At 39.2% G+C, this 27,253-nt stretch overlaps 1 protein-coding gene across 2 annotated transcripts in view; it reads left to right on the top strand.

The window, feature by feature from the left end:
• The first annotated feature begins 615 nt into the window (after window positions 1-615).
• Window positions 616-27,253, top strand: part of LOC129379354 (myocyte-specific enhancer factor 2A-like) — a 45,195-nt gene continuing 18,557 nt past the window's right edge. The window contains exons 1-4 of one of the 2 annotated variants that reach the window (XM_055060087.1): window positions 616-766; window positions 7,877-7,962; window positions 21,214-21,403; window positions 25,853-26,056. In XM_055060087.1, the coding sequence (XP_054916062.1) occupies window positions 21,350-21,403; window positions 25,853-26,056 (258 nt within the window). In that variant the 5' untranslated portion in view covers window positions 616-766; window positions 7,877-7,962; window positions 21,214-21,349. Of the gene's footprint in view, window positions 771-7,876; window positions 7,963-21,213; window positions 21,404-25,852; window positions 26,057-27,253 lie in introns of both variants that reach the window. The other variant, XM_055060086.1, reaches the window with a different exon arrangement.

Raw genomic sequence — 27,253 nt, 5'->3', positions numbered from 1 at the left:
ACCAGAAGTCCAAACCTACCTTAGAGTATAGTATTGAGTAATATTCGTCTATATATGTGTGTAAAGGTAATAAGAGAAGTAACTATAAATTATTGTAACCAAACAAATGCTGTTCATCCTTTTCCTCCAACTTCACAATCTTTAAATTATTTGTGTTGCTCTGTCACAAAACCCAAGTCATTATTATGACCATTTTTAGTAGAAGGCCTTTGGTTCAGTCTGTTGATACATTCCAATTAATAATGAAACAGCATCAATTATTCTCACTGGGAGAAAAAAAAACATTAAATGTAGGTAACTTATCACGTGCTACTGTTCAGTAATTCAAAATCACACTTTATGTAATGATTACGTTTACTAAGAGTAGTTTTTTTTTTTTTTTTTACTGAATACCGAAAAATACTAAAGCAAAGGTTTGCCCTCACCCCTAAAAATAACAATACAATACCTTCGAGTTGGCTGAAGCAGCAAAACAAAGTGTGAAATTGAGGGTCAAGATGTTTGTAAGTCTTGACACTGACAGTCTCGTCTCATTTTCTCACGTGTAATTTTCAGAGACACTCAACACGCGCAGGACGTCGCTGCGCGCGGGCCGCGCGCGGGCTGCGGGTGGGCGGAGCTTCGCTCCGAGCTGCTCGGAGTTTGTCAGTTTCCTAAATATAGCGGACGGACATCGTCGGCGTGTCTGTTTTCTGTCTGTCTGTCTGCCGGGGACGCTTAGAGATAAAGACGGCATTTACACCAGCTGCTTTTGAGGGCTGGGCAGGTCGGTAAGTGGAGCCATTTTTGTTTCTATCTTCTTCTTTCTTCTAGTTTTACTCAGTGAAAGTCCGTTTCCAGCGCTGCTCTCTGTGCTGCAGGGAGGGGAAACAAGTCCTGCTTTAAACATGTCACTGAGTCTCCAGCACTCAGCCGGCGCTGGAAACTCACCTTAACTCGTTCAATGTGTGTGTGGCAAGGTATTGGTTGGTGCCGGAGGATGTTTCTGTGATCATCAACACGGTCAAACACTGTAACTTATTACTGACACCGGAATAAACCCTCGCGCGACACTAGCCGGTCAAACACCGAGGGAATCACTATGACGACCAAACGGGTCAGAGCCCCGGGAGGAGAAGTTACCTGGATACTGAGAGAGAAAAGATACAGTTTATTCATCCATCCATCCATCCATCTTCCATCCATCCATCTTCCATCCATCCATCCATCTTCCATCCATCCATCCATCCATGCATCCATCCATCCATCCATCCATCCATCCATCCATCCATCCATCCATCCATCTTCCATCCATCCATCCATCCATCCATCCATCCATCTATACATACATAATAGATTTAAATTTCCATGCATTGCGACTTCAGAGTTAAGATAAATGCAGCCTAATTGCCTAATTCAGTTTATAATATATAAAAAAGCACTTGCAATAACTGAAACTAAATACATTATAAATAATCATGCAATGAATGGAAATCCAATAAGGAATTGCTTCTCTGCCTTTTGAATAAGATCAAGCATGGAAATCCAATGAGGAGATGTTTTTTTCCCCACAATAGTAATATATTGAATCAGTTGTTTTATAATAGTTTGTATACGAGTATGCTAGCATAAAACTAGCATAGTAGTAGTAGCGCACTAATATGCCACCTGCTAGTATACTACTACTAGGACACTAGGATGCTAGTTTCATACTAGTGTATTCTGCTCCACAAGGTAAAGGACAACTACGTGTCACTTTTAGGGTTAAAATTTCCAGGCAGTGGAAGCAAAAATGTGTCACACCAATTGAAAACCATCATTAAAGCTTATTTACTGAAGTCCGTAATAATATTTATATTTTAACTTTTGTTATATAACCATGTGTACTCCTGAGAAATAAGGCTTGGTGATGTGACTGTGTTTCACCAGGAGGGATTGGAACAGGATGACTAGCTGCCAGATTAGAGAGATCGCATTGTCGTCTCTGCGACACGTTCATGCTCTTTGGTCTTACACAGACATATTTTTTCTGCTTTTCTTTTTGTAAATACATCTTTATTATAAAGCAAAACTACAAATAATGTCGTCAGTCAATCTTTTTTTCCTTTTCCACGGCTATACAAGGCTATGTTTCTTTTTTGTTTTCATTAGTAAGGTTTGTCCTACCAGTTTTGTTTTGGGGATGATTCTTTTTTTAATATGTAAAGAAGAAGATGTGCTGACACTCTGGAGTTGTTTTAACGAGATGTACGTGAATGCACCGATTAAAGCTCAGCTGTTGAGACAATGGTATCAGTTGCATCTCATGTGCTGCGCAGCGTTTTGGGCTCCTGCAGGCAGTTGGATTTGGACTTTATCTGATTTTTTTTTTTTCCAATGATGTTTACATTCAGCTTGTTGTTCCAGGGTAGTAAATGAGCCAAGTTCAGAGTGAGCTACATACCTCACTGCTCGTGAAAAATGTGAGTGCTGACATATAACGCTTTGGTTTGGTTCACCTTGGCATAATGATACAAGTTTTCCCTCTCACACTTTAATTTAGTGAAGAACTCTCAATATTGGAACTGGATGATATTTAAAATCTGCAGAATAAAACACAACAACCAAAACCAATCAATAATATGGAAACAAAAAAGTACTTGCAGCTGAAGAAAATAAAATCTGTGCAAAAAAAAAAGTTAATCGTCAGAGTGGAAATTATTGAGCTCATTTTAATGTGCCGTGCGATTAACTGATTAGCTGTTTAATGCGACGGGCTTACGCCAAATCAATGTACTTTTTTTTCTTTTGCACAAAGAAAATGTTCATTTGGTTTTAGGGTTGATAAAACCAGAGCGGGTGCTTCTCATTGCACACAGCAGTGCTTTACTTACTGGCTGCTCTCCTCTCCATACTCTCCGTCGTTGCATCATTTAGTGTTACGTCGGCTCTCCAGCACAGAGTTCCTCTCTCTGTAAAAGCTCATGTTCTTGAAGCAGCAGTGGAAAGAGTTTAGGCTAAACTGTCCAGATGTTCCCCTAAACATCTGCACCGTTCATGTGTGAAAACTGCTTAGCCCTGTTTGCAGATCTGTGGTTGGAGCTGACAGACTAATAAAAACAGAGGGAAAACTTTACCATCAAAGGGAAAATGAGTCAATTACCGTAGTTCGGCAGTATATGCCGCTGCCATTTAAGGGCTCTAATTTAGCCCTTTGTGATGGATTTTGTGCACAGAATGGAACCCATGAATCCCCCATCTGCAATATATTTTACGACCAATTAGAACAAGGCATAATGCTTACTAAGGGCTTTTTTTCAAAAGTATAGTTACAATACACATTTGAGAGATTTGTGTAACTTAAGTTGATCTGAATGTCCTGCCAGCTAACAGTACGTAGTTGGCATTTTAAGATGATCTCCCTTTCCTCATCACACTCTTAATTTTATCCCCTTTCCATGACATCCACTAAAATAAAATAAAAAATCATTACACGCTAGCACAACCGCTATGGCTCCATGTTTTATGTTAGCTCTTGCTTTTCCCCCTCCCACGTAATCTGCTGAATTGTGACAAGCCTTTGAGAGTGTTGCAAAAAAAAAAAAAACGATTCTGAGCTCCAGCAGCTTCATGTGGGTATGAGAGCTGTAGTTTGCCATTTTCTGAGAAGAATGAATATCTGTAACAACCGATTGTAGTAAATTCAGTCAACTCTATGAAAACATTTGATGAAATCATCTTACTCAGATTTTTTCTTATTCTTTTTAGAAGTTTCCGACAAAGTGTGAAATTAAAACACCATATTTTTGAGGTTTGGCTCTAGAGGTGAAGCGGAATTTTGTGGCATAAAACCATCCAACTACACATGGATGTTAGTTTATCTATTATCTAGGAGAGTGTTATCTTGTTCCTGTTCGTATGACTTCGCTTGACTTTGACGCTTATCCTGAAGTAACACGCTAACATTTCCTGAGTTGGAAAGCTAACATTTCGAGGGCGTTGACTATAAAGTGAGCATGTATATTTTTTCCCAGTCAAAAAAAATGTCACAAAAAGCCTTTTTTTTGGGTCATGATTTCTGAGGAGTCAAATGGTGAGGCTCCTCCCTGTGAAGAGGTCTGTAGAAAAGGGTATCAAACTTCCCTCCAGAAAATGATGTGACAAATTTAAACATTGCTTTTGCTTCTCTTAGGGTCTCCTCTCTCTTTGAGTGCACTATATTGTAAAATCGGAGGCACTGTATGTGTGAAATGGCTTCAAGTGATTTGTTGCCAAATGGCAACATTATGCCATAGAGGGTTAATACCTGCTGATGTATAGGACTGCTTAAGAATGTACAGTTATTTGGTTCAGGGCTGAAACGATTAATTGGATTAATAAGATTAATAGGGTTAATCTTGATTGAGTATTTAAATAATCACCAACTAATTTAGGAATCAAATAATAGTATACAGACTGAAAAAAGTCAATTTGTTAAAAGACAACATATTCAGAGAAGGAATTAAGCCAAAACTGTACATAATAAATATATTATTTTGCATATATTTCCAATATCATTATTTATTTAAAAAAGGTTAAGAGGTTAAATAAAATAGTTGTAGAGTTTGCAATTTTTTTTATCTGTACAATTGAATAATTGTCAGAATAATCGATCACTGAAATAATTGTAAGCTGCAGCCCTAATTTGCATTAGTAAAATAATTTTTTCTAAGTCGATGGGGCATCAGTCCACAGGCCCACATTCTTGTAAATCCATCCCTGCTGATCTGCAACTTACAAATTCTTTGAATACTCAATTTCTGATTTGAGAAGCTTTTAAACCACTTAAAAAACTTTAAAAGTCTCAATATGAGCTATAATCTCTTCATAATGGCACATGAATTCACTGATAGTCAAAAATTACTGGTTTTACTGTAAAAGAAGGAAGAGTTCAGTGCTTCATACAGAACCAAGCCAGCCAGCCATTTTCTAACACCCTCGACCCTATTCGGATCTGGAAGTGCAGTTTTTTAAGTGAGTGGTGTCACTGTTGCCTGTTATAATTGGAAAAGTTTTTCAAGAACAATTATTGAGTTTGTGGCACTTCAAATGCTGCACCATAGTCACAACCATACAGGCACCTACAGTAAAAAAATAAGAAATAAACGTGTTTTTTAATCATAATGTTCAATGTTATCACAATAGTATCGCGATAAAATTCTAAATCCATATCGTCCATTGCTAGTTGGGACGTTTTCAAAAAATGTGCAGCTGCAAATGAAGGCTTCCATCTTTATCACTTTTCCTTCTTGTTCTTCTTCTTCACTGCTTTTAGTTTTCATATTTCATCGGCTGGGCTGGCAGCATGTTCCATCAGCTTCAATTATCCTCCCTGTCAGCCGACCGCTGTCGCCTGTCTGCTGGCTTTAGTGATTACAGGCTTCAGGGGACAGGTAATCAGGTCATGGTTACGCTGTCACCGTGACGGTCCGCTGAGACAATAAGGAGCATGTGGGACGAAAGAGCGCTTCCGTCTTCAGCCACTAATGTCACGGCAACCGAATACATCTCTGCCACGAGTCGTGCCGAGGTGCAGATGTGAGCGGAGGCTTGTTTTCTGACAGTGTTCGGCCTCTGGCCGGACTGCTATGTAGCACCGATGCACAACATTTCCTGATGCAAGGGCGGGTGGAAAGTTTCCAGCTCGGTCCGTTTAGCATTGTGTCTCTGCTTTTCGTAAATGACGCAGTCCTGTTGGATTCATGCGATGGAAATCCGACGCAGGCAGACAGGCTTTTTGCAGAAGTGTGCGAAGCTGTCACACCTTGAACTTGGTCACCAAGGTTTGAGCCTTTCAAAGCTTTAAACCGGTGGGGCTGTGTTGTCACTGTAGGTGGTAAAATGTACTGATACTGCTTGAACATTGTCACATTTTGTTGCATCGCAATTGTGTGTTTCTCTGGGAATTTACGTGACAACCAATGAAAAACTCAAGTTATGTCTACATATATATATATATATAAATACATATATAAATATATATATATATATATAGGCTATATATATTTATACATATATATATGGGAAAATACTTTAACAGGAAGTCTCACATAAACAGAAAATGTAGGTGTGAATCTGTGACTCATGCCTTTTTGGATAACTGTTCTTCAAGCAGTGAAGTTATAGATGGTGGGTAGATTATATGGAAAATGTACTCTAGTAACATTAGCAATGTTCCTTATTACTCAAATTGACTTAAGTCAAAGTAACTGTTATGATGTAGTAAAACTAATCTTCAAAGTATTTTTTTCCCCTCAAAAAAGTTACTCAAATATAACTGAGTCACTGTAACTGCCTCTGACTGAAGCTTCCTGCGTTGTTTTCTGTGTTTCTTTTCTAACAGGTTTACTGAGGTACTTGTGGTTTTCTTTCAGCAATAGGTTTCTTCTTACCAATCTGCCAAGTTGAGGACTTTTGCAAGAGACCATTGTAGGGTTTTGGTGCTAGTTGTTGCTCACACTAACTATTTTAGATTCACATTTACAACATGTAAATTCATAAATAAATCAGTTTTTTTGCCCACATCTATCTATCTTAAACCCAATTGATGGAATGGGGATGTTCAACTTCAGCTGCTGTCTGTTCTGCCAACACTCCATTCGTTTGATATGACAAGCTATATATCAATTTTAATGTTTTGTTTTAGATATAAATAGACTAAACAAACACACGAGTCTAAAGCTGGCGAGAGAAATGGCTCGTGGTCTTTTACCAAAGTCAAAAGAGAAATGCTACAACGGCTAAAATCTCACACCACTTCATTTTTCTTTACGTTTTATGAAGAAGGAAGTCATGCTCTGTGTCGTCTTGAGGTTTTTGTGTTGTTTCCTTCAGTGGTTCTTTCTGAAGTACTGAAGGTTTTTAAAGGGTCTGTTTTGACACAGTGCAGTGAAAAAGCAAACTGTTCCAGCTGAAAATAAGACAAATGTTGCCATTTTGTTCCCCAGTCCAACAGAGTCTAGTGAACTATCAGGTATGAAAACATCCTGACTCTCCAGCTGGTTACTGTCTGAGATGGCAGACAGTAAACTGATGTGACAGTCGCCTTTTGAGACATGATGACCTGCTGACAGTCCTCCTGTTGATGGAAAGACCAACTCTTAAAATCAAGCTGTTGCATATGTATTGATTCCTGGTTATGAGAACTATTTTTTTTTCTATTGGAGGCATTTTATTCACCTCCTTGCTGTTTTATTGAATAGAAATACAATTTTTGTGACTTGCTGTCCAATAATCTACTTTACCACCATAGTCCATTTTTTCACTTACAGTTAAAATGAGGTGATATTCTATGGCAACAATATTGTCATGGAAGTAGACGTTTTACTTCCCCTCCTCTTTTTTTCTCTCATCATACCTCATTTTGGGCTATGTGGTTAACAGTAAATGGCAACACTTTGGAAGGAAAGGCTTTACTGTTTTTAACCAACGTTAGAGAAAACAGAGACTCCACTGTAGGTCTCTGCTTGTCTTAAGTATTTTCATTGAGGGACTAAATTGACTCTTCAAAAACTGTTTTTTTAGTCAACTATATGGTCTCCTGCTGCAAATTCAAGCTCATTCTGGATGATTACTGGTGTTGACGGCTGAACTATTCTCCATCTCTCCCAGCAGAAGTGATTCAAAGGTCTCTTCCTGATCTGAATGTCTGGACCGGTGCTGAAGTTCAGATCAGTCTTTGTACATTATTTTCTCTCTCTCTCAAGTTCCCAGTTGAGAGCTGCTTATGAGATTTCTCCTTCACTCCAATTAAGAATTAAGTCTGTTCCTCTCCGGATTTAAACACGTTTGGGGGTCAAAAGCTTATAGTTTCATTACTTGACAATCACAAGTTAGAAAGAGTTGGACCTAATCTCTTTCCACCTCTCCTCTCTTTCAGAACCGCATTGTTCTGAGGAAGTTTCTGTGCAGTTTCTCCACAGTCGTCTTTCCATCTTCCCTCCAGTCCAGCTGCCTCTGGCCAAGGTAAAGCAAAAAAACTTTAATGTTAGTGTTTCACTTCAAATTGTTATCTTTTTCTCTACCGGCGTTTAAATGCATTTCTAGGTGGTCTGTCCCCCTCTTTGTTCTTAGGCTCATGGATATTAGACTTCCTACATATCTTGGAGATGTTTCAAAACTTTCATGGTGGAACAATAGTAACCTTTTGGGGCCATCCAGTTTGGGGTCATTTGCAGTGAGATTTCAAAATGTTTCACCAAGTATTCACCAGACAAAACTCTTATTTCCCATTTGAAACTAATGCACACAATCACATGCTCAGGAAAGTTTTTTTTTACATATCTTTGTGGTCTACAGTGTCTTAGATTTTTTCTTATTTGCTGAATAATTTGTAAAGCTTGTATAAAATATTTGGGCGAAAAAAATACAGCTTATGATGTTGAAACACCGAGCAGAATAATACTGCATGTTCTAGACTTGAGTACTGTTTTTGTTTTGTTAAATTGTCTGAGAAGACTTGAGTCTTATAACTTTCTAGGAGGATTTTGACGGTGTCATTGCAAAGTATGATTGATTTTGGCCAACGTCGATCATGACTGCTTGATTGTTACCGATCCAAGGGGGATCAGTGATTTGTTTCCCATGTCGGCAGGCAGCAGAAAATAGTACAGTGCAGTGCAGAAAATAAAGCAAAATAGAAATGTAACAAAGAGGTGAAGAAGAAACTTTCCAAGCTGGCAGCTTTATTAAACCACTTAGTTGGGTTGGAACGGAACCAGTAACTTAACCAAACATTAGTCTTGCTAATGTGGGTACCGACACAACATGGTGCATGAGTAAATCGGTGGTTAATGAAAACATCGGCGATGGGGAAAAATTGACAGGCTTAGCAACAACCTTCTTCTCCAGATTGCGCTTTAAACACACAAACGGTATGTACATCCCAAGACTGTGGACGGTTTACTCTCCATCTAATCGAGTTGCTGTGTTTTGGATTTGCATGTTGCATTTACAGCTACACTAAAAGTCAACTATGTCTTAAAACGGATTTCAGTGATTATAGAAGTCCACCACAGAATGCACAAAGGAGCATGAAATATCACAGAAAAACAATGCAGACATCACACTTGCAACATCCAGTGGACAAGATTACTATGTAAAGAATATCAATTACATTGCATTATACTCTATAGCAGGGGTTAATTTCTTGTTCTTTGCACCGTGCCCTGCTGTGTACTTCCTTCCTCTTCCTTGTGTTTAATGGAAATGTTCTGGTCTGTTGGAAATGAAGACTCTTCCTGTTCCAGTTGAGGTGCTCCTTCCACACTCGGCAGACCGCTGACTGCGTCTGACCACTCACACCCACACCTGTGATGCTAAAAATGCAACAGAGCGGCTTAGAAATGACACTCAACAAATACAGAAATCAAACAAGACAATGTCCAAATATTAGCCTTGCCGTCCACTTTGAGGCAGTCGCACAAACCCGCCTTTGTCGATTGCCGTAAATAGGTTGCGTTTGCTCTGCCAGTTGAAACAGCAGTGCCCGGTCTAGGACTAGATGGCTTAGCTCAGTAAACTTTCTGTTGATTTGAAAGGCTTAGGTCCAGACCAGAGTGTGGTCACTGGACGGTTTGGGCTTTTGCACAGGTCTTCATGATTCAAATGCTTCATTACTTCAGGTTCTGCTTCTAGAAACCCTTCTTTGGTACTCTGCTGACGACTGGTTTGTTGCAGCAGCACCCCCTTCTCAATCCATTTTGAGTGCTTTTGACTTTTCCTCTGATTCCCGCTTTGACACATTGTGTGAACACAAGATTCCCGACTACTGCATGGCTGCTCCAAACCCCTGCGAATGCTGTCGTGCTTTGCAGCAACACTCAGGTAGGGTAATCAACCTCAAAACTCACCGTTCTGATATTAAAACCTCTAAACTCTTTCTGCCCTGTGCATAAACTTTAAAAATCCCTCTACTGTGTGACTCAGTAATCTAGGAGAAAGCAAAGCAAAGTTGTAAGAGATGTAAGGGTGTATGGGGGTAGAGTGGTTGAGACAGAGGGGAATAGCTTGAAGGTCCCTTATGATGACTCTTCAGAACTGCTTAAGATTCGCTTTACAGCATTAAAAGGAAGTTTTAACTTAGCTGAAAGCACTGAATTTCAATGAGATCAAAACCAAACATTAAAAAAAAAAATCATTTTAATATCATTTAGCAGATCAGAAGCTTGAGTTAGGGCCAAATATACTACATGGTCGTACGTCTGAGCGTTTTCACTGAGTGGTGCAAATCTTACAATAGAAATGTAGACTTTAGAACCTTCTCTGTGCTGGGTGACTAGAAGCCTTCAGTCTTTATTTCTGCGCTGTAAGACTTACTGGATAGTCAGACTGAGACTTTGTTTGGGCAGCATGCAGTAGCATGGAAGAGTATTCTTATTTCTTTGTCACGTTACAGCCACAAGCTTCAATGTATTTCAGTGGAATGTTATCTTATAGACTGGGAGATCACAGATGAATCGGCCCCGATTTCCTTAATTTTGGGTGATTGGTGATTGGCCGGTCTTTTAGAACCAACTTATCTATTTGCAAACATTTGAAAATCAGTCACTATGCCCTTTTTTGTTCCTGAATAATGAGTTAACGAACGAATGTCAACTAATGTTCATGTCTGCTGTTAACAATAGTTACCCCACTGTTGCCAACGTATCGACTTTGCTGCTATATTTAGTGACTTTTCAGACAAAAATGTCAGAATTGGCTAAATTCTAATCAGCAGGTCGGACTTTTTAAAGATCAATGATTGGTCAGAAAAATGCAATTGGTGCTTCCTATATAGACCAACACAAAGTACCACACAATTGTGACATGGATTTCAAAAGGTTTTACAAGTGAAAATGTGAAAAGTGTGGGACACCCCCACATGCCACCAAAATCTGGTGACTTCTGGTGACTTCAGAAGTCACCAGAAGAGAAATGTGCATTTAAAGTTCAGCAAAAGTACCTCAAAGCTCATTGACATGACAACTACTCAGAAGAATAGTAAGAGGAAAGCCATTAATTTAAGAAAGCCATAAAAAAAAAAAATTACATTTTGTCATTAGGGACAAAGGAGCAGATGCAGAAAAAGTTTTTGGGTATGAATACTTTTGCAAGATGCAATAGGAGACAAACTTAGTTTGAATTCTTTCCATATGATTTTAGTAAAATCATGTCTGTTCGGAAGCAAAACATAGCAATTAATAATAAATAGCTCCCTTAAACCAAAGGCCTCATTAAGAAAAACATAAGGTGACTCTTCTGTATTCCTAGAAATGTTGTTGTTTCTTTACAACTAGAACAACTGGACTTTACAACTAGAACAACTGGACTTAAAGCCATGTAATAATTTAAACTAACTGGTTTTATCCTTTCTTTATGTGTGTTAATCTGAAATGTCTGAAATAGTTTACTCAATGGGCCGATCTCCAGTTCAACAAGTGGAAGCTGGATTTCTTGGTTTGTTTTTGATAAATAAGAATAAACAAATAAGAAAGCCTCGCCACATTTAAAACGGCAGCTTGAGTTTTAATCTTTGTTACAGGCATGACATCAGTGTCTCTGTGTTGAGACAGGAAAATCTTAGCACACTGCTGCTGCCATAAAAGCAACACAATAATGAAATGACATCACAGTGGGCCAGTAATTAAATGAGCAGACTGCTGTCTTGGAGGTTTTACTGGGTTGGAAGATTGTGAGTAACACTGTGGTGTACAGGAACACGGTGGAGCCCTGGAGCAACTGGCTGAAATTCACAGATGCATTTCCCTCTTTGAGTTTTTCTCAAAATTTAAAAAGACATGTAAATATTTTTGTTGTATCCTTATGAATTAAAGCTGACAATAGGATCTGTAAAATTGTTGTTGAAGAGTCTAAAGGAGTAGCAATATTAAGTCATGTTGTACTTAGTAAATGTTCATAAACCAGTCTATAATAATTACTCTGAACGAGGAATTATTTACTGTTTCATAGAGAGGGATCTTTTATATCATATTGAAAAAACAACCTGGAGTTTTCTGACTTTGCCTAAGCTGAAGGATTTATTTTAAATTAAGACTCCAATACATGTCATCCTTAGTGGTGTAAGAAAACGGAGCCTCCAGAAACTTTGAGCAGCACTGATGCAATGTTGGCAAACAGAAATTTTAATGGTGCTCTTAATGTTTCACATTAGAAACCTTTCTGATGACTGACTGTGACAGTTCCCTCTCTTTTCTGCAAACAGTTTACCAATCAAATGAACCCTTAATGCTCATGCGACTCTCCCAACGCTAACCCAAGGTTAGCATTGAGATAATGCTACCATTATCTATTAGGTTCAGTCTAATAGTCTCCACAAATTCTCATTCTGGCCATAAGTACATCATGACTGATAGCCTGAAATCTCAACTATGTGAACACGTCATTGTGAACACATGTATGTAAACACATCCTTCACACTATCAGATTCAATGGAATCAATACAATTTAGCTACAATAAATCATATAATATTTCAAAGCTTTGTCAATTTCTACATGGGAAAAACATGATTATTTATTGAGGAAGAGCTTTTATATGTACTGACAAAAAAGACCTGTGTTCCCTGGACCTAATCTAAGATATGGGCATCAGGTCCTGTGACAGTCAGTCTAACTGACTGTCACAGTTGTATGTCAAATACATTACTGATAGACAAACAGGGAAGGAATATGATTTGAAACAAAATAGCAGGTCAAATACACATACATACACTACTGTAATCCATTGTGATGGTTGCATTGGGTAGTTATTTACAGTGTGTAAGTAACCAACATTACTTACACAGGAAACAGTGGTAGGAGGCGCTGAGCCACCAATTATCTTCCTGTGTGAAACATACTGCGAAGCGGAACATATACAGTGTTTCTTGTATGTACCTGCCAGATAAGTGAGGCAGTATTAGGATAAATGGAATACATCCTAATACTGGATGTATGTTTGCTTTTTCTACAGTTACCATTGTGTATCAGACACTTGCCCTGATTCTCAGTACATCTTTCAAGGAGGAAGACCATTGATGATGGTCTCCAATCATCAGTGATCGATAAATGGCCCTTCAACTCTCACTTACACATTCACCCTGTGCAGTTTAGGTTTCCCTAAACTGCAGTGACATTTTTGAGATTCAGTTCTGTTCAATTCAAAAATAGTTTATGTACTGGTAATTCAAACGGGAAATCAAATGTTGTAACTTACGTCATCCAGTCATTGTGGACAGTGATGCTGTGGGCAGCAAGGATCTACAGTAACAGTCAGTTTGACAATGAATCTGACATGAGTGTTTGCTGTATGACTGCATCATGACAGCTTCATTTCCAGACAGCACAGACGATATTCCACAGCAACAGCTGACACCATCAGTTCCTGACAAGTACTGCTAATCCACCTCATTTGCTTTTGCCTCCCCTCTTTAGATTTTCCATGTGGTTAGAAAGTCGGGCAGAGAGACATTGGGAGTCGGGAATATGTACCTTGGGTCAGACCAAGGGTTGTAGTTCAGGTATTATTTGAACTTTTCCTAGTTAGCTGCTCCGAGTTGTTAAAAACCCCCAAAAAACTTGTCACTGCTATGCTGCGGTTATGCATTGAAACAACTGTACAGAAAAAAACTAAACGCAAAAAAATCCTTCTAGCTGCAAAGCATCCAAAACCAGAAGGAATAATAATTATTATTATTATCCAATATCCAAACATGTAATAACTCAACCCAAAAAATTATGAAGACAAAATCAGACAAAAATCAGAACAAACAGAGCCACTCCAACATAATGCCACAATGAGGGACGCAATTTAAGAATTCATTAGAGGGATTGAATCTGTTTGAGATCTTAGAAGTCCACTTTGGCTTGTCTTGTACTAGCCATTAGCTTTAGCTTCTTAGACCAACTAATGAGGACTTATACTAAATGAAGACACCAAGAGAGTCTACTACTGGAAGTAAGATTAGCTTTACTTGCTCTCGGAAAACAGTGAAGCCGAATGTTTTCAGATCAGTTTTACTAGACGTTCTACTCTGTCATTGGGTAGATTTATATGGAACCGCATTCCCCGCTTCAAACTGATGACACGTGTGTTGCTGTGTTCCCTTTTAGCCTGGCTCATATTGAGAATAATTTGCATAAACAAATGCTAATTTCATTGTTGCCTCCTCTAAGTAGGTCTAACGCCGTCATATTTAGCATAAATTGTCATTTTCCTTCCTTACATCAAAGGAAACTCAGATTAACAAGTGGGCATGTGGAGAGAGTAGCAACATAAACAGGGACGTGTTAAACACTTCAACCAGTAAACAAGCCGGCTCTCCCTCCTCCTCCCTCGGGGATCTGGTCCACCACATAGACTTGCCTGTTTACTATCTAAAAGTTCCTCCAAGAACTTCCACAAAAAACTCCATTTATGGGAACTTCAAAGCTCGTATAGGCTCGGTGAGTGTGTGTGGGGGGGAACTTTTTATCAACCCACGTCTTTATGCCCTGAGCTAAAAGCTTCTCTTTGCCTGCTTCTCTCGTGGATACAATGCAAATAAGCCACTGCAAAAAGGAAGTTCGAGTCTGAGCCTAAAGTGAAGGAGAAGGAGCAAGGCGATGAGCATAAGCTGCAGGGAAGGTGAAGCTGCAAATAAAGGACACAATCTCAGTTCAGCAATAAAAAGTAAAGGGTGGATTTTTTTTATCTTATCCATCCTTTTTCCACTCTTGACAGTTGGGATCACCCCCATAATTTACTTAAACAAAACAATGTACTGTCCCTCACATATTAGAGACAGAGATGTCTTTATTCTGCGGCTAGCAGAGGATTTGAGGTTGGGGGGAGGCGGTGTTTGTGTTAACTAGTGGTGTGTGCTGGATAGCACCCGTTTCAAGCTTTGTTGATTCACTGTCGGAGAGACCCAGTGCACAGATCATGTTTGGGTCATCCCAATTAGAGACAAACTCAAGGTCTTTAATGAGGAGAGGGGATGAAAGGGCTTGCCAATTACTCTCTGGCACTTTGCTCTGAAAACAACCTGGTGCTGTCAAGACCCAACTTGATTAACCTTCAATGGCTCTAACATTGTTTATTCTTTACATGAAGAAAAACTTGAAAGGGGGTGGAGGGTAGTAATTAGTGCTCATGATGCGTCAACTGCCTTTTCAGAAAATGCTATTTTTATGCTTCAAGTGATACCCTTTTGATTGGGGTTTATTGGGATCAACAGTCCAGTGTCACAGGCGTCTTGATATGTAGGGCCTCTTTGACACTGACTGAATGCTAAATGAACGCACGTGGTGTCCTTGAGTGTCTGGTTCACAGAATGCAATGCATGTGCTAACATTGGAACCCCTCTTGCTTGGAATCCCACATGACAACAAAAAAAATCATCAATGTAACAGGTCCTAGTCCTTCAGTGTGTGGCATACACCCACGTAGCAAAGACAACACATCGCACACAGACAGGTTTAACTCACCAACGTTCAGAAGTCAAGGGGGAAATCTGTTAAAAACCCCAAAAATCAGACATGATCCAAATATGGCCAGCTGGGCAGAATGGAAGAATGATTATCAGAGAAAATGGTAAATGGCCTGTACTTTTATTTCAATTTATGAAGTCCAGATGACCCAAAAGCACTTCACATTACATTCAACAATTCACCCAATCACACAATGATAATGACAAGCCACTGGGCCCTCTTACCACCACCAAGGGGCAAGGCAGGTGACATGTCTTTCCCAAGGATACAACAGAGGTGGACGGAGTGGGGATCAAACCGCCAGCCCTTGTATTGTGAAACAAACTTTTACCAGTGTCACCACCATCTTCCCACGAAAAGAGGAAGATGGCAACAAATAGAAATGACAAAAAGATGTCTCAGGCATCAAGCAACATGCGGAAATATTGGGCCAAGACAATCCAACATGTCAGATATCTCCCAATGTCCTTCTGGGTGGATCAGAGGACTCTTCACACCCCACAAACAGCAGGAACATATCACACAATTATCTTTAGCGCCGACATAATAATCATAACATCTTCAAGATTGTAAAAAAAAAAAATGCCATTATTATCTTGCCATGTGAACCAGGCAAAACTTCCTTTCTCGTTCAGCGAAGTTGTTCAATCTGTGGTCTCTAGAGATGTGATCCACTAGACCACATGAGCTTTTTATTTTGTGCCTGGTCCGTCGGTGTTGCACCAACCCCTCATATCCCTGCTGTCCAACCGTGACATTATCTGCTCTCCTCTCGAACGATGTGCTAAGACCAAGGAAGAGTTAAAAAGCAACAATCAGGTGAAATACATTGATAAATCACTCGCAAGTTGATTTCATGCCTTATGAATGCGGGATTAGTCATTATGAAGGTTTCTACAATGTATTCGAATGTTGACGTGCTTATAGCTTGCAGGAAGCACTATCAGCCCAGCAGCATCTCTGTTTTCATCCTTATTTCTCAGGGATGGTTTTCAGATAAAATCATCTGGTAACTTTGTGTAAAAAAATGCAGCATATTTCACACATGCAGGTGCAGTCTGTGTGACCACAGCAATGATAAATGAGATATTGCCTCATGTAGAAACTGACTGACTGGATGTTTAGTGTGGCCTTACCGTACTGCGACCTTAAAAGGAAGAATTGCACTAGTATGAAGCTAAAGCCAGCGGAGGACTTGGCATAACTATGTTAATGAATTATTGCTGTTAATTACTGATGCCGCTGTGAATGTTCAGGATGTCATCTGTTGCTTCTGGCTGGTTTGATGTGCTGCCTCCACGCTCAGTGTCACAATGATGCACAGCTGAGCCAGAAAATGTTATCTGTGTGGTGTGTGTGTGTGTGTGTGTGTGTGTGATGGGGGGGGCTGCGGTCGGACAGATGATATCAGCACTCCCTCTCTGAGAGTCATACAGTTCACAGCACAGGAAGTGATGTAGTAGACAGTGTTAACAGGAAGCTGGCTGTTTGGAGGAGTTTACATTGGGTTCTCTCCACGTCTCGTAGATTTGTCATTATTAAATCAACTGTTCCTTCCTTTCGATTACGGCATGGCGAGACTGTGAGGCAATCATCGTTTGATTTGTTTCTCGTACATCTTCGTTTCTTCTGCTGGAAACTTCTTGAGGAAAGAAGACACTGAAGCTTAAAAAACTCATCTAACAGGTTGTATTTTACTGCACTTTGAAATCGGTACTCGCCACCTAACCTGACCTCATGACAAATGGTGTAACAACTAAATTAGCAACAGTGATAAACATTGCATGTTGACATTATTAAATGCCATTGATTATGGGTGTAATGATACGCTCCGCTCTTAAGACGAGGCAGTTCTTGGATCTGAATTCATAAAAACAAGATGAGATGCAACGTTTGTGGGAAAACTGAGAATCTCCAGTATTTGTCGTTACAAAAAGAGTAAAGGTTTCACCAATTTTGAATTGCATTTTGAAGGTTCTGCAGACAGTGAAAAGTGTTCCAGTCAATGACAAACCTGCTAATTGTGCTAAAGGAGGAGAAGCAGTTCACCAACCCAGGAAAACCGTCTATTTGCTGTCATCAGTGGCAATCCTAACGAGCTGAGCATTCATGGCAGCCTGCATTGTGGGAAACAAGCTGTTGCGTAGATGAGAGTGTGAGCAGCGCATACATGAGAATAATTGACAGCAGTAAGACTCTCCTCCTGGCTCTAATTGGTTGTTTCTGATGGAGCAGTGTGTTTCATTTACTGTTTGTGTAGAAGAGGATTGGGAGAATGCAAAGGAGCTCTTTTTGTTTTTCTCTGATTCTCTCATGTTATACTGTCGTGACAGATTTACAGTTTTAACAAATGTGTAAAAATCATATTTTTATATTAAGGTTTTCTACAGCAGTTTTAAATTTAAATTTAAGTAAAGTTCAGAAGATGGTGTTGGATGTATGAGGTTGCCTGTACAAACTTTTTACATTAATTAAATAAGATCTGCAAATTAATTTGGGGTTACGGTAATTACATAAACATAATATTGTCAAAATTACCAGCATAAAATAGTGCCTATATGATTTTTCATTGTAAAATAAACAACTTTTCTAATGGGTTTAATATCATAGGTCTTAGTAGAGCTCAGGTTAGCAGATGTTTAAGAGAGTATTGGTTGTCTTCCAGTGTTCTGGATCGATTTTTGCATCAGCTGGATAGAGTTTCTGCCATAGTAACAAATTGCATCCACATTGATCAGGACACGCTGTCTGGGAGGTGAATGCAAAAACAATTGTGGGACACACCTCAGTGTTGATTCTCAGACTGAAGCCAGTTTATACTCGCTGGGTTTTGTTCATCTTTCAAATACTTCATTCACAGTTCCAGAAACAACTTACCATTCCAATTATTTTTTCAAACTAAACAGGTCTTTTTTATGGACTTTGTAACAATAGTGACATACATAAGTTAGACAGACAAGTCACAAAATGGGTGACTCATTAAAACATGACGGTGTCTTTAAAAAATGGAGACACATTTGTCCCTACGGCTTCCTGTAGTCCATTGTCATAACTCAGCGTAGTTTTACACAATGCATCACCGATAACATTTCTTGGTATTTATTGTCATTGATAAACCGTTGCAGCCTGGCGTGTCTTTGGACTGTATGAGCTTGTGCCAGCCCACAAGTCCCACCTATCCACTGTGTATAGCAATTAACTTATTATTGTTGTACAGTGACAGGAAGCTGGAGTACCTGGAGAGAATCATGCAAACTCTATGCAAAACATTTGTGGCGCACCGATCTGTGTTGGTCCTGATATTGAAAAGATTTTTGTATCAGTGAGAGTTTGCCTGAGCCATAAATCTAATACCTTGCTTTTTGCTCTGAGTGATGTCATGCTGTATTATTTATTTGACATATTAGAAATCCTAACTACACTTTCTGAGCCATTTCAAATGTTTGTTGGAGTTCATTTTCTACATTTTTGTCAGTTTCAGTCTCTTTATTTATTCTATATTGCACTGACTGACCAAATTAAAGTTGTTTTTGCATGTTTGACAAAATTTATGAAGCTGTTGGTGTAAGTAAGTGTGCTGTGCTGGTGCAAATGAATTTGTAATTCAATAAATCTATGTCTGTGAGAAACATTTTAAGTCAATTCAGCACTGATATTCTGTATCAGATCGGTATCAGTCGATACTGAAACTTAGATATCAGTATTGTAAATGAAAACAGTGGATCGTGCGTCCCTTGGTGGCAACAAGATTCAAGGGATACAAATGCTTTTGCGAGGCGCTTTGTCGCACAGTCCATTTACTTACCAAAGACGAACTTGAATGTCTAATATCAATGCAGTAACTGAGTTACTACAGCCCTTGAAAGGGCCTTTTGTGTCTCACGGACTATCATACTCGATCAAAGTGATACAAAGTGTTCTTTTTCACCAGCGACTCTAAGATATCATCCCGTCGAGAACATTGAGGAAGAAACGCAGCAGTGTTTGAAGATAAAACAGATTTTTTTTATCTTCTCCCTCAAAATATTTTGGTTTTTCCATCAAATCATCCAGATTGAGAAAAGGATTAATATAAATCCCTAATATGTAAGGAGCCTTTGTCTGTTAGGGTATATAGAGAGAATGGGAAATGCATTATAAATATTCTCTTCATTTCTGTTTATTTTTCATTTTGTGGCATTAAGTGACCGTCACTCTACTATATTGTCTTTCATGGAACACAAACTCCATGTAAATCAGCAAAAAGTGGTCAAACATGTTGATGTGATGAAGGCCCATCACATTAGTCCAATCTCTGGAGAGGTATGGGGGGGCTCGAAGGTCTGCAGATGTCATGGGAGGGTTCGGTTTAAGCCTGGCTTTGTCTCACTCTCTGCCTCCTTCCAGATCAGATGAGATTAGGGAAAGTGCTAAGGAGCTCTGCAGGGGCAAGGCAGAGCGCAGAAACACTGAAGCTGAGGAGAGGAGGGACGCAGCAAAGCAGGTGGGCGCCGGTTCAGGGAGGAAAGAGAAATCAGCAGAGAGCGTGCTGGTGGATCCTGGATGGCTCCTATAAACGGGGGAGCGTTTGGAGCATGGGGGAGCGTTTGACACGTAGTAGACAAGCAAATGTTTGGTTATTTTTTGTTTAGGTGTTTGCTGTGTTTAATGCAACATGCAGCAATTACAGATTCGTGGGCAAACAAAAAGAGACCGAGAAGTTTTGAGTATACTATGCTCTGTTTCCTGCCATTGAACCAGGGTACGCACACACTCTTAAGAAGTCTTAAATTCATGCATCTAAAGATTAACGGCTTGAAATTTCCTAAATTAATTGAAAAACAATGTTGGTCTTAAATGTTAATTAGAGGTCTTACTTTTTTTAATAGCAGGACTATTTAATCATATGTATTTTTATGCAGTTTTCTTTTTTCTTGTGGGACTTTATTGTTATGCAAAACACTTTGAGTAACACAGGGACATCCTCATTGCATTCTGTGACTCAAAGTGGTTGTGGCTTCTGAAATGAAATGAATAGAAAGCCTTTATTGTGATTGAACTGAAGGAGTAGAAGAAAATTCAGGATTGAACTGAAGATGACACTAATGATGAGAAGAATCAAAATAGAATAAAAGCTAAGAAATAGCTGTTTATATACTCTTGCTAGCTATCTTGCATTTACCCAAGATAGACATAAAATGAGCTAACTAACTTTACCCTCATTAGCTAACTAGCACTTACCCATGATGATAAGTGCTTTTTTATGACCGCGCTAAAAGGACATAGCTAATTAGTTTTACCTTTGCTAGCCGGATTGCTAACAAGAGTAAAGCTAGGTTTCTCTATTACGTTCATTCTATTTGTTTGTTTGTGATTTTCTTTTGTGCTTTTCTGTCATGATCAAAGTACCAAATCTTATTCTTAATAGTCTTAAAAAGGTCTTAAAAGATTTTAAATGTGAGTTGTTGAAACTTACAGAAACCCTGAAAATACTCTTTATTTGTTGGCAAGATGCTGGTGAAATTTCCATTGTTTTAGTTTGACGGTAAAGTGACGCATGAGGATGGAGTTGTGGGGTAAAAATGAAGTTGCTTTGCTAATACTTAGTGTTGACTCAAAGTCGAGGAAATCGCAGTTACGATCCCATAAATGACATTAATCACAAAGGTAGATCTTCCAATTATTTAGTTTTTTAATTTCTTTTGGTTAAAAAAAAAAGCGTCTTAGCTGAAGACGGGTTGTGATGGAGTGAAAGCAGGACTTGTTTGACTCTGTGTGTCTCTCTTTCAGCAGGCTGATGGCGAGTTGATGCCGGCGTAACAGCAGCTGACGTCAGGACTATGTGTTAAGGATTGCCTTTTGAATTTTTAACCACCTTGAGCCCGCTGGTATTCCTCTTCGGCTGTGAGTGGAGTTTGTGTCGGCCATGGGGAGGAAGAAGATTCAGATCAGTCGGATCCTGGATGAGAGGAACAGACAGGTCGGTGCCTCCTTCCCTGTCTGTCTTCGTACATCATTTCTTCTGATTGCATGCTGTTTTCTGGACTACAGAAAGTAACAGCATCATCTGTGCTTCTGAACACCCATGCAAAACTGCAATTTCACTGAGAAAACCAAGAATCGTGCATCATACATGATGTAGTGGAAGGAAAGTTCTCCTGAAAACATACGATTCACATCTGAAGAAGAGCAACTGCAACAGGTGGAGCTGGTGTTTTAGAAACACCAGAAATACAAGAAATATTCAGATTTTTTCACTCTTTCCCAACTTTTACAATTGTTACATTTTGTTGCATTACAGCCGTAAACTTTAGTCTATTTCTTTGAGATTTTGTCACACACCAATGGAAAGTACCATACCTGTGGATTGGAATGAAAACAATGATTTTGAAATCTAAAACAAAATCTCAAACAAATGTGGCATTACTCTGACATTCATTAAAATTCGGCAATCTGTTGGTTTAAAACCAATGCAAATGGGTGTAATTTAGTATAAGTTTAGTTGGAGGTTCCTTTAGAGAACGTAAGGGAACAAACAGCTTAACATAGAGCAGACAGATCAGGGTGGATGTTGTGGAGAAGTTGAAAGCAAAGTTAGGTTAAACAACAAGAGACTTTGAATGTCTCACAGAATCAATCAATCAATCAAATTTTATTTGTATAGCACATTTCAGCAAGGCATTTCAAAGTGCTTTACATCATAAACACAAGAATACAAAGTCATGCAACATATAATAGACAATACATTATTACATATTACATTTCAAATGAAACTCTAAACAGGTGTGTTTTTAGTTGCGATTTAAAAGAAAGTCAGGGTTTCCGCTGTTTTACAGTTGTCTGGAAGTTTGTTCCAAAGTTTTGGTGCATAGATGCTGAAAGCTGCTTCTCCTCTCTTGGTTCTGGTTCTGGGGATGCAGAGCAGACCAGAACCAGAAGACCTGAGAGGTCTGGAAGGTTGATACAACAACAGCAGATCTTTGATGTATTGTGGTGCTAAACCATTCAGTGATTTATAAACTAACAACAGTATTTTAAAATCTATTCTTTGAGCTACAGGGAGCCAGTTCAATCCATCGTCTAAAAATAAAAGAACTGCGAGACAGCTGTTGTCTTGTTAAGGCGTGGTTGTTTAATTCAAATGGCAGGCTGGTTAAGGAGAACATTTAATAGAGAAGCAGCCAAAAGGCAAATGGCAACACTGGAGGAGCTGCAGTATATACTCAATAATCTGTTGACAAAAATCTGCCATGAGACAGACCCGCCCTTCAGGTCATGTCTTCATGACTGCTGGTATGCTTATTAACTTTTAAGACAAAATAATTGATTTTGGCCAAAAATGTTCAGACATTTTTAAGACCGGTGATCAGCCAGAAAACTACAGTCTGATTGCCCCGGGTTTCTGGTCTACAAGCCGAGCTAATAACTTTCTGCACATTATCGTGCTGTGCTATTGCTTTTCTTCTACTCAGACTCTATAGAGAAAAATAAATGGAGCTTAATGCAGGAGAACTTGGAATAAAACCTCTATGTATAGTCAAAGTCCAGACCTAAATTATTTGAAAATGAGCGTCGAGAGTTAACATTTGCAAAACTGAGACATTTCTAAAAATACTCACTGGTGTATTTGCAACTAAAGGCAGTTGTGTAAAGAATGGATCAGGAGGACTTGAAAGAAATGCACTCCACACTTTTCAGAAATTACATGATTTTCATTCTTCCATCACATTAAATCCCAATAAAATTTGATGAAATGGATGAAATGTGGGGGGAAAACAGTTGGAGAATTGCATGTCATTTAGCAAATCACTGCAGATCCGATCTCCCGTTACAAAAACAGCGTTAGGCCTCTGTCCAGAGGAAATCCTGGACCTTTCTCTGCACCGTTTCCCTTCTGAGACAGCAGAGTGCTTAGCTACTGGGCGGTGAGGGCAGTAATTTCTGGTTAGCAGCATTCGGACAGCACCCTGTCATTAGCAGGGCGGGTCAGCGTCGGGGACACACAGTGGCCCTCTCTCCTCATGTCTCCTTACATCGCCACGCGGCTGGCCGCTGGAAACCCTCGCTGTCTGACTCGTCTATATATACTTATATATATATCTGTATATATATATATATATCCATATCACTCCCCACCTCAACAGCACAACAAATGCCAGCCTGTCTGTGAGGATTGCACAGGCTCTGGAAATATGGATGTGGCTGGAAAATAAATATCTGGGAAGATTGTTTACATTTGATGTTTGGTTGTCTCGGGCCGAGCTGTTTGAGAACGGACACTGCTGCAGTTGTCTGGCGTGAGTATCGCCCCGAGTCTTATATTTAGATTGTGGGTTCTATTTTAGGAAGTTGCCTTGTGGTTTTGTTTTATCTGTCAAGCACATCATCTGTTTTTAGCCATTTTTTCTGCTTTCTCATTTTATCCTTCTGGAACATATTTCGCTTCATATATATATGTATATATATACCAACAGCAATGAGATGGCTATTTCTTTAGTTGTGCTTTCTAACCTGAACATATTAGAGCCTAAACAGAGATCTTTAGCTCCCCCTCTCCTCTGCAGTTAGTGAGCATCCTTGGTGCTCCAGTCCCAGGTGAGGCGCTCTGAGTGCAGGGTGATCGGTCCCACTCGGCACTAGGACTCTACAGAGTGCCTTCTGCGCCGGTCGGGCGAGTATGCAAATACGCTCTGATCTGCACCGAGGACCGCCTGCTCAACTGACTGGCTTTCAGGTGGTGGAACACAACAACACGTTAAGCAAATCGCATTGCGGTGAGGGGGAGTCGAGTACCAGAGCTCAGTCAAATGCATTTGTTGGATCAGCCTGTCGTCAAAGTGGAATCATCTGTAATTTTGTGCTGCTACTAACAATTAATCAGCACATTTTATGATAAAGTGATTGGTCTACATCTCAAATTAAATAATTTAGATCTTTTTTAAAGTAAACTACAGTTTTTTGTATACGAATTACAATATAAACAAAGTATTAATTTTAAAAGCTTTTTCTTTGTAGTGGAAGTCAATTAAAAAAACGAAATCAAGTTATGAAATTAACCCTGAAATTTCATAATTGCAATCATTTTAGTCAAAAATCATGTCGACAAAATTAGCAAAATGTTCAATTCAAAACTCCTTTTTGTTGCTAAATAATTGAATAAGTAGACAGATGAGCTCAGCAAGAAAATATATCAATTGTTTTTAATCTGAGGCTTTTGAAGCATCAGATTGGTGCTCTTATACTAATTTGGCCGTCAAGGGTTTCAGGAACCCCTGATGAAATAAATTCTTCTTTAAAAATGTAGAATGTGGAAGAATTGTTTTGCATTGAGGAGCCTATCTCCAGCTCCTTTTAAACTCACAGTTGCACAATTTGAACACAACAGTAGGATCCAGAGTCCAATCAGATCTTTTTTTTTTAAGTAAAAAATGACCTGGAGAAGTGACTCTGCCATCCGTTGTTGTTGTTTGTCGAAGTCGCTTGTGAGTCAGATTTATCGGTGCACCACCACCAGAAACTCACAAGAAGAAACGTTGTGTTTATAACGTTCATCCTACTTCATCAGATACACGGGAGGATCAAAAATACAAAGAAGTCCAAATATAACGTGTGATCATACCTTCAGCGTCAGGATCCCAGAAGGTATGATCACAGAAACATTTACCGCCAGAAAGACGGCGTCTGATTCACAGCAGGGAGTGAGACAGGGATGAGAGGCAACGATCAGCGTGTCACCTGGTGCTCATTGTCAGCTGTAAAACAGACACTCCACACATGAAGGCGTTCAGAATATGAGCCATCTTTCCATATGATTCTGTACAATGTATCAGTTGAAGAAGTGGGGGAGAATTTTTTTACATTAAAGCTGGGATTGATTCAGTCAACACATTATCAAAGGTGACCTAATGAACAGGTTAGGGCTGGTTGATGGGCATTAAATTTTTTTGTACAAAATCATTCTTAGAAAACGACTTTGAGTTCTTGCTTATGGACCGCTTGTCACCCTTAAATCCAAATAAACTGCTTCTGGCCCTTTGACCCCTGACTTTCCTCTTACAACACTTTCAAATAAAGGCCACGAGAGCCAAAAAACCTTAGACAAAAAAACCAAGTATTTTCCAGCGGCCATTGTACAGCAAATACAATGGCAAATACATGTCACTACTGACCAAACATGCCGGAGCTCCACAGTTGCTGCTAAGCTGTGCTCTGGTTGGGGGGTAAGATTATTATCGATTGTGACACAACAATCGTTTTTGAAAAAACCTCATTTTCCAGATACCAACAAACCCAACGGAAAGATGAAACCCTGCAAAAAGTGATTTTTGCACAGTAGGTCCCCTTTAAATGTTCGGTCATGGATTAGGCCACCAACAGAGCTGTTGACACAAATCCATTTGGTTAGTTTGGGTTTGCTTTGCTCCTCCAGGTGACTTTCATGAAGAGGAAGTTCGGCCTGATGAAGAAGGCCTACGAGCTGAGCGTTCTCTGCGACTGTGAAATAGCCCTCATCATCTTCAACAGCTCCAACAAGCTGTTCCAGTATGCCAGCACGGACATGGACAAAGTCCTGCTAAAGTACACAGAGTACAACGAGCCCCACGAGAGCAGAACCAACACCGACATTTTAGAGGTAAGGAGTCGACGGCGGCGTCTTCAGAGGATTCGCTTTGCCTCCCATTCTGTTTATTGAGAGAGCATATTGGTTTGGATTAAAAGGCGTGACATGCAAATATGCCTCACGTACAACACGGCTTGTTTTGCATCAGCAGCCATGAGGCGTGTGTGTGCACAGTTAGTGAGAGGAGGAATCTGTCTGACCGACGTTTTCTTCGTCCATGTCAAGTAAAGGGAAGGAAGTAACAAAAAGGATGTATTTTAAAAAGGGGAATTTTGTGCTACAGTGTGGAGCTCAGAATTTCATCTTGATGCCTCCTTACTTCACTGTTTTTCTTTGAAAATGTAAGGAAGTGAAATGTTCATAATTTTAAAAAGAGCCAAAGCTTTTGTGTGACATAGAGACAAAAATATGTAAAACAGATAGGCAGACCGGTTTCATTTCTCAAATTCTAACTATTGAATCAGATATTGTAATGTCTACATTTAGGCCTTTAGAGTTACTCTCACTATTGTGTATATACATGTCACTACTTATGCTGGTGAGAAGCATAGTTAATGTGGCTCTAAAAGAAGCAAATTCTGTGAAAGCTCTAGTCTTTCTCGATCTAAAGTATGAATGGCTAAACAAATATTTCACATCAAAACTGTTGTTGTTTTCTTTTACTTTTCTTTATGAACACTAGAAGTAAATAATATATTCTTATGTCAATACATACAAAATCCCAGAATATTTCTAGTGTGTTAAAGAAAATATAACATAGATAAATATAAATGCAAACTAATTCTGGTCATAAGGAAAAAAACTTAAAAACTCAAATGAAACAAAGAGAACATTTGTTTTTCTACTTGTTAAAAAGTGTTTGTAACTCGTGTTTTTTTCGGAAGTGAAAAAGTGCACAAGTAAAAATCTCTTCAATGTAAAAGGAAATCTATTGTCGAGTATTGTCACATCAACAACGTAAAAACTGCAGACGCTTTGAAAACTATTAGACATCTGATTTAGAACGACATATGGAAGTTGCAATAAACAAAGATTTTTTTTCTTTTGAGTGAAAAGATTGGAATTGATCTGTTCAGACTGCCTTGAAAAAATACGACATGACCAAAAGTGGCCAAATTTTCACCAGCTAAATTAATCAAAAAGCAGGTTGACCTGCCATCAGTTGAAGCTGCTCCAAACGCTCGGCAAACATTTGATGTCAAATTTTTC

This window comes from Poeciliopsis prolifica, unplaced genomic scaffold (genome assembly GCF_027474105.1).
Source record: "Poeciliopsis prolifica strain line A6 unplaced genomic scaffold, Auburn_PproV2 SCAFFOLD057, whole genome shotgun sequence".
NCBI classification, from domain to species: domain Eukaryota; kingdom Metazoa; phylum Chordata; class Actinopteri; order Cyprinodontiformes; family Poeciliidae; genus Poeciliopsis; species Poeciliopsis prolifica.
The sequence above is the reverse complement of the archived record's forward strand: the minus strand, read 5'-3'. Positions and strand labels throughout refer to the sequence as shown.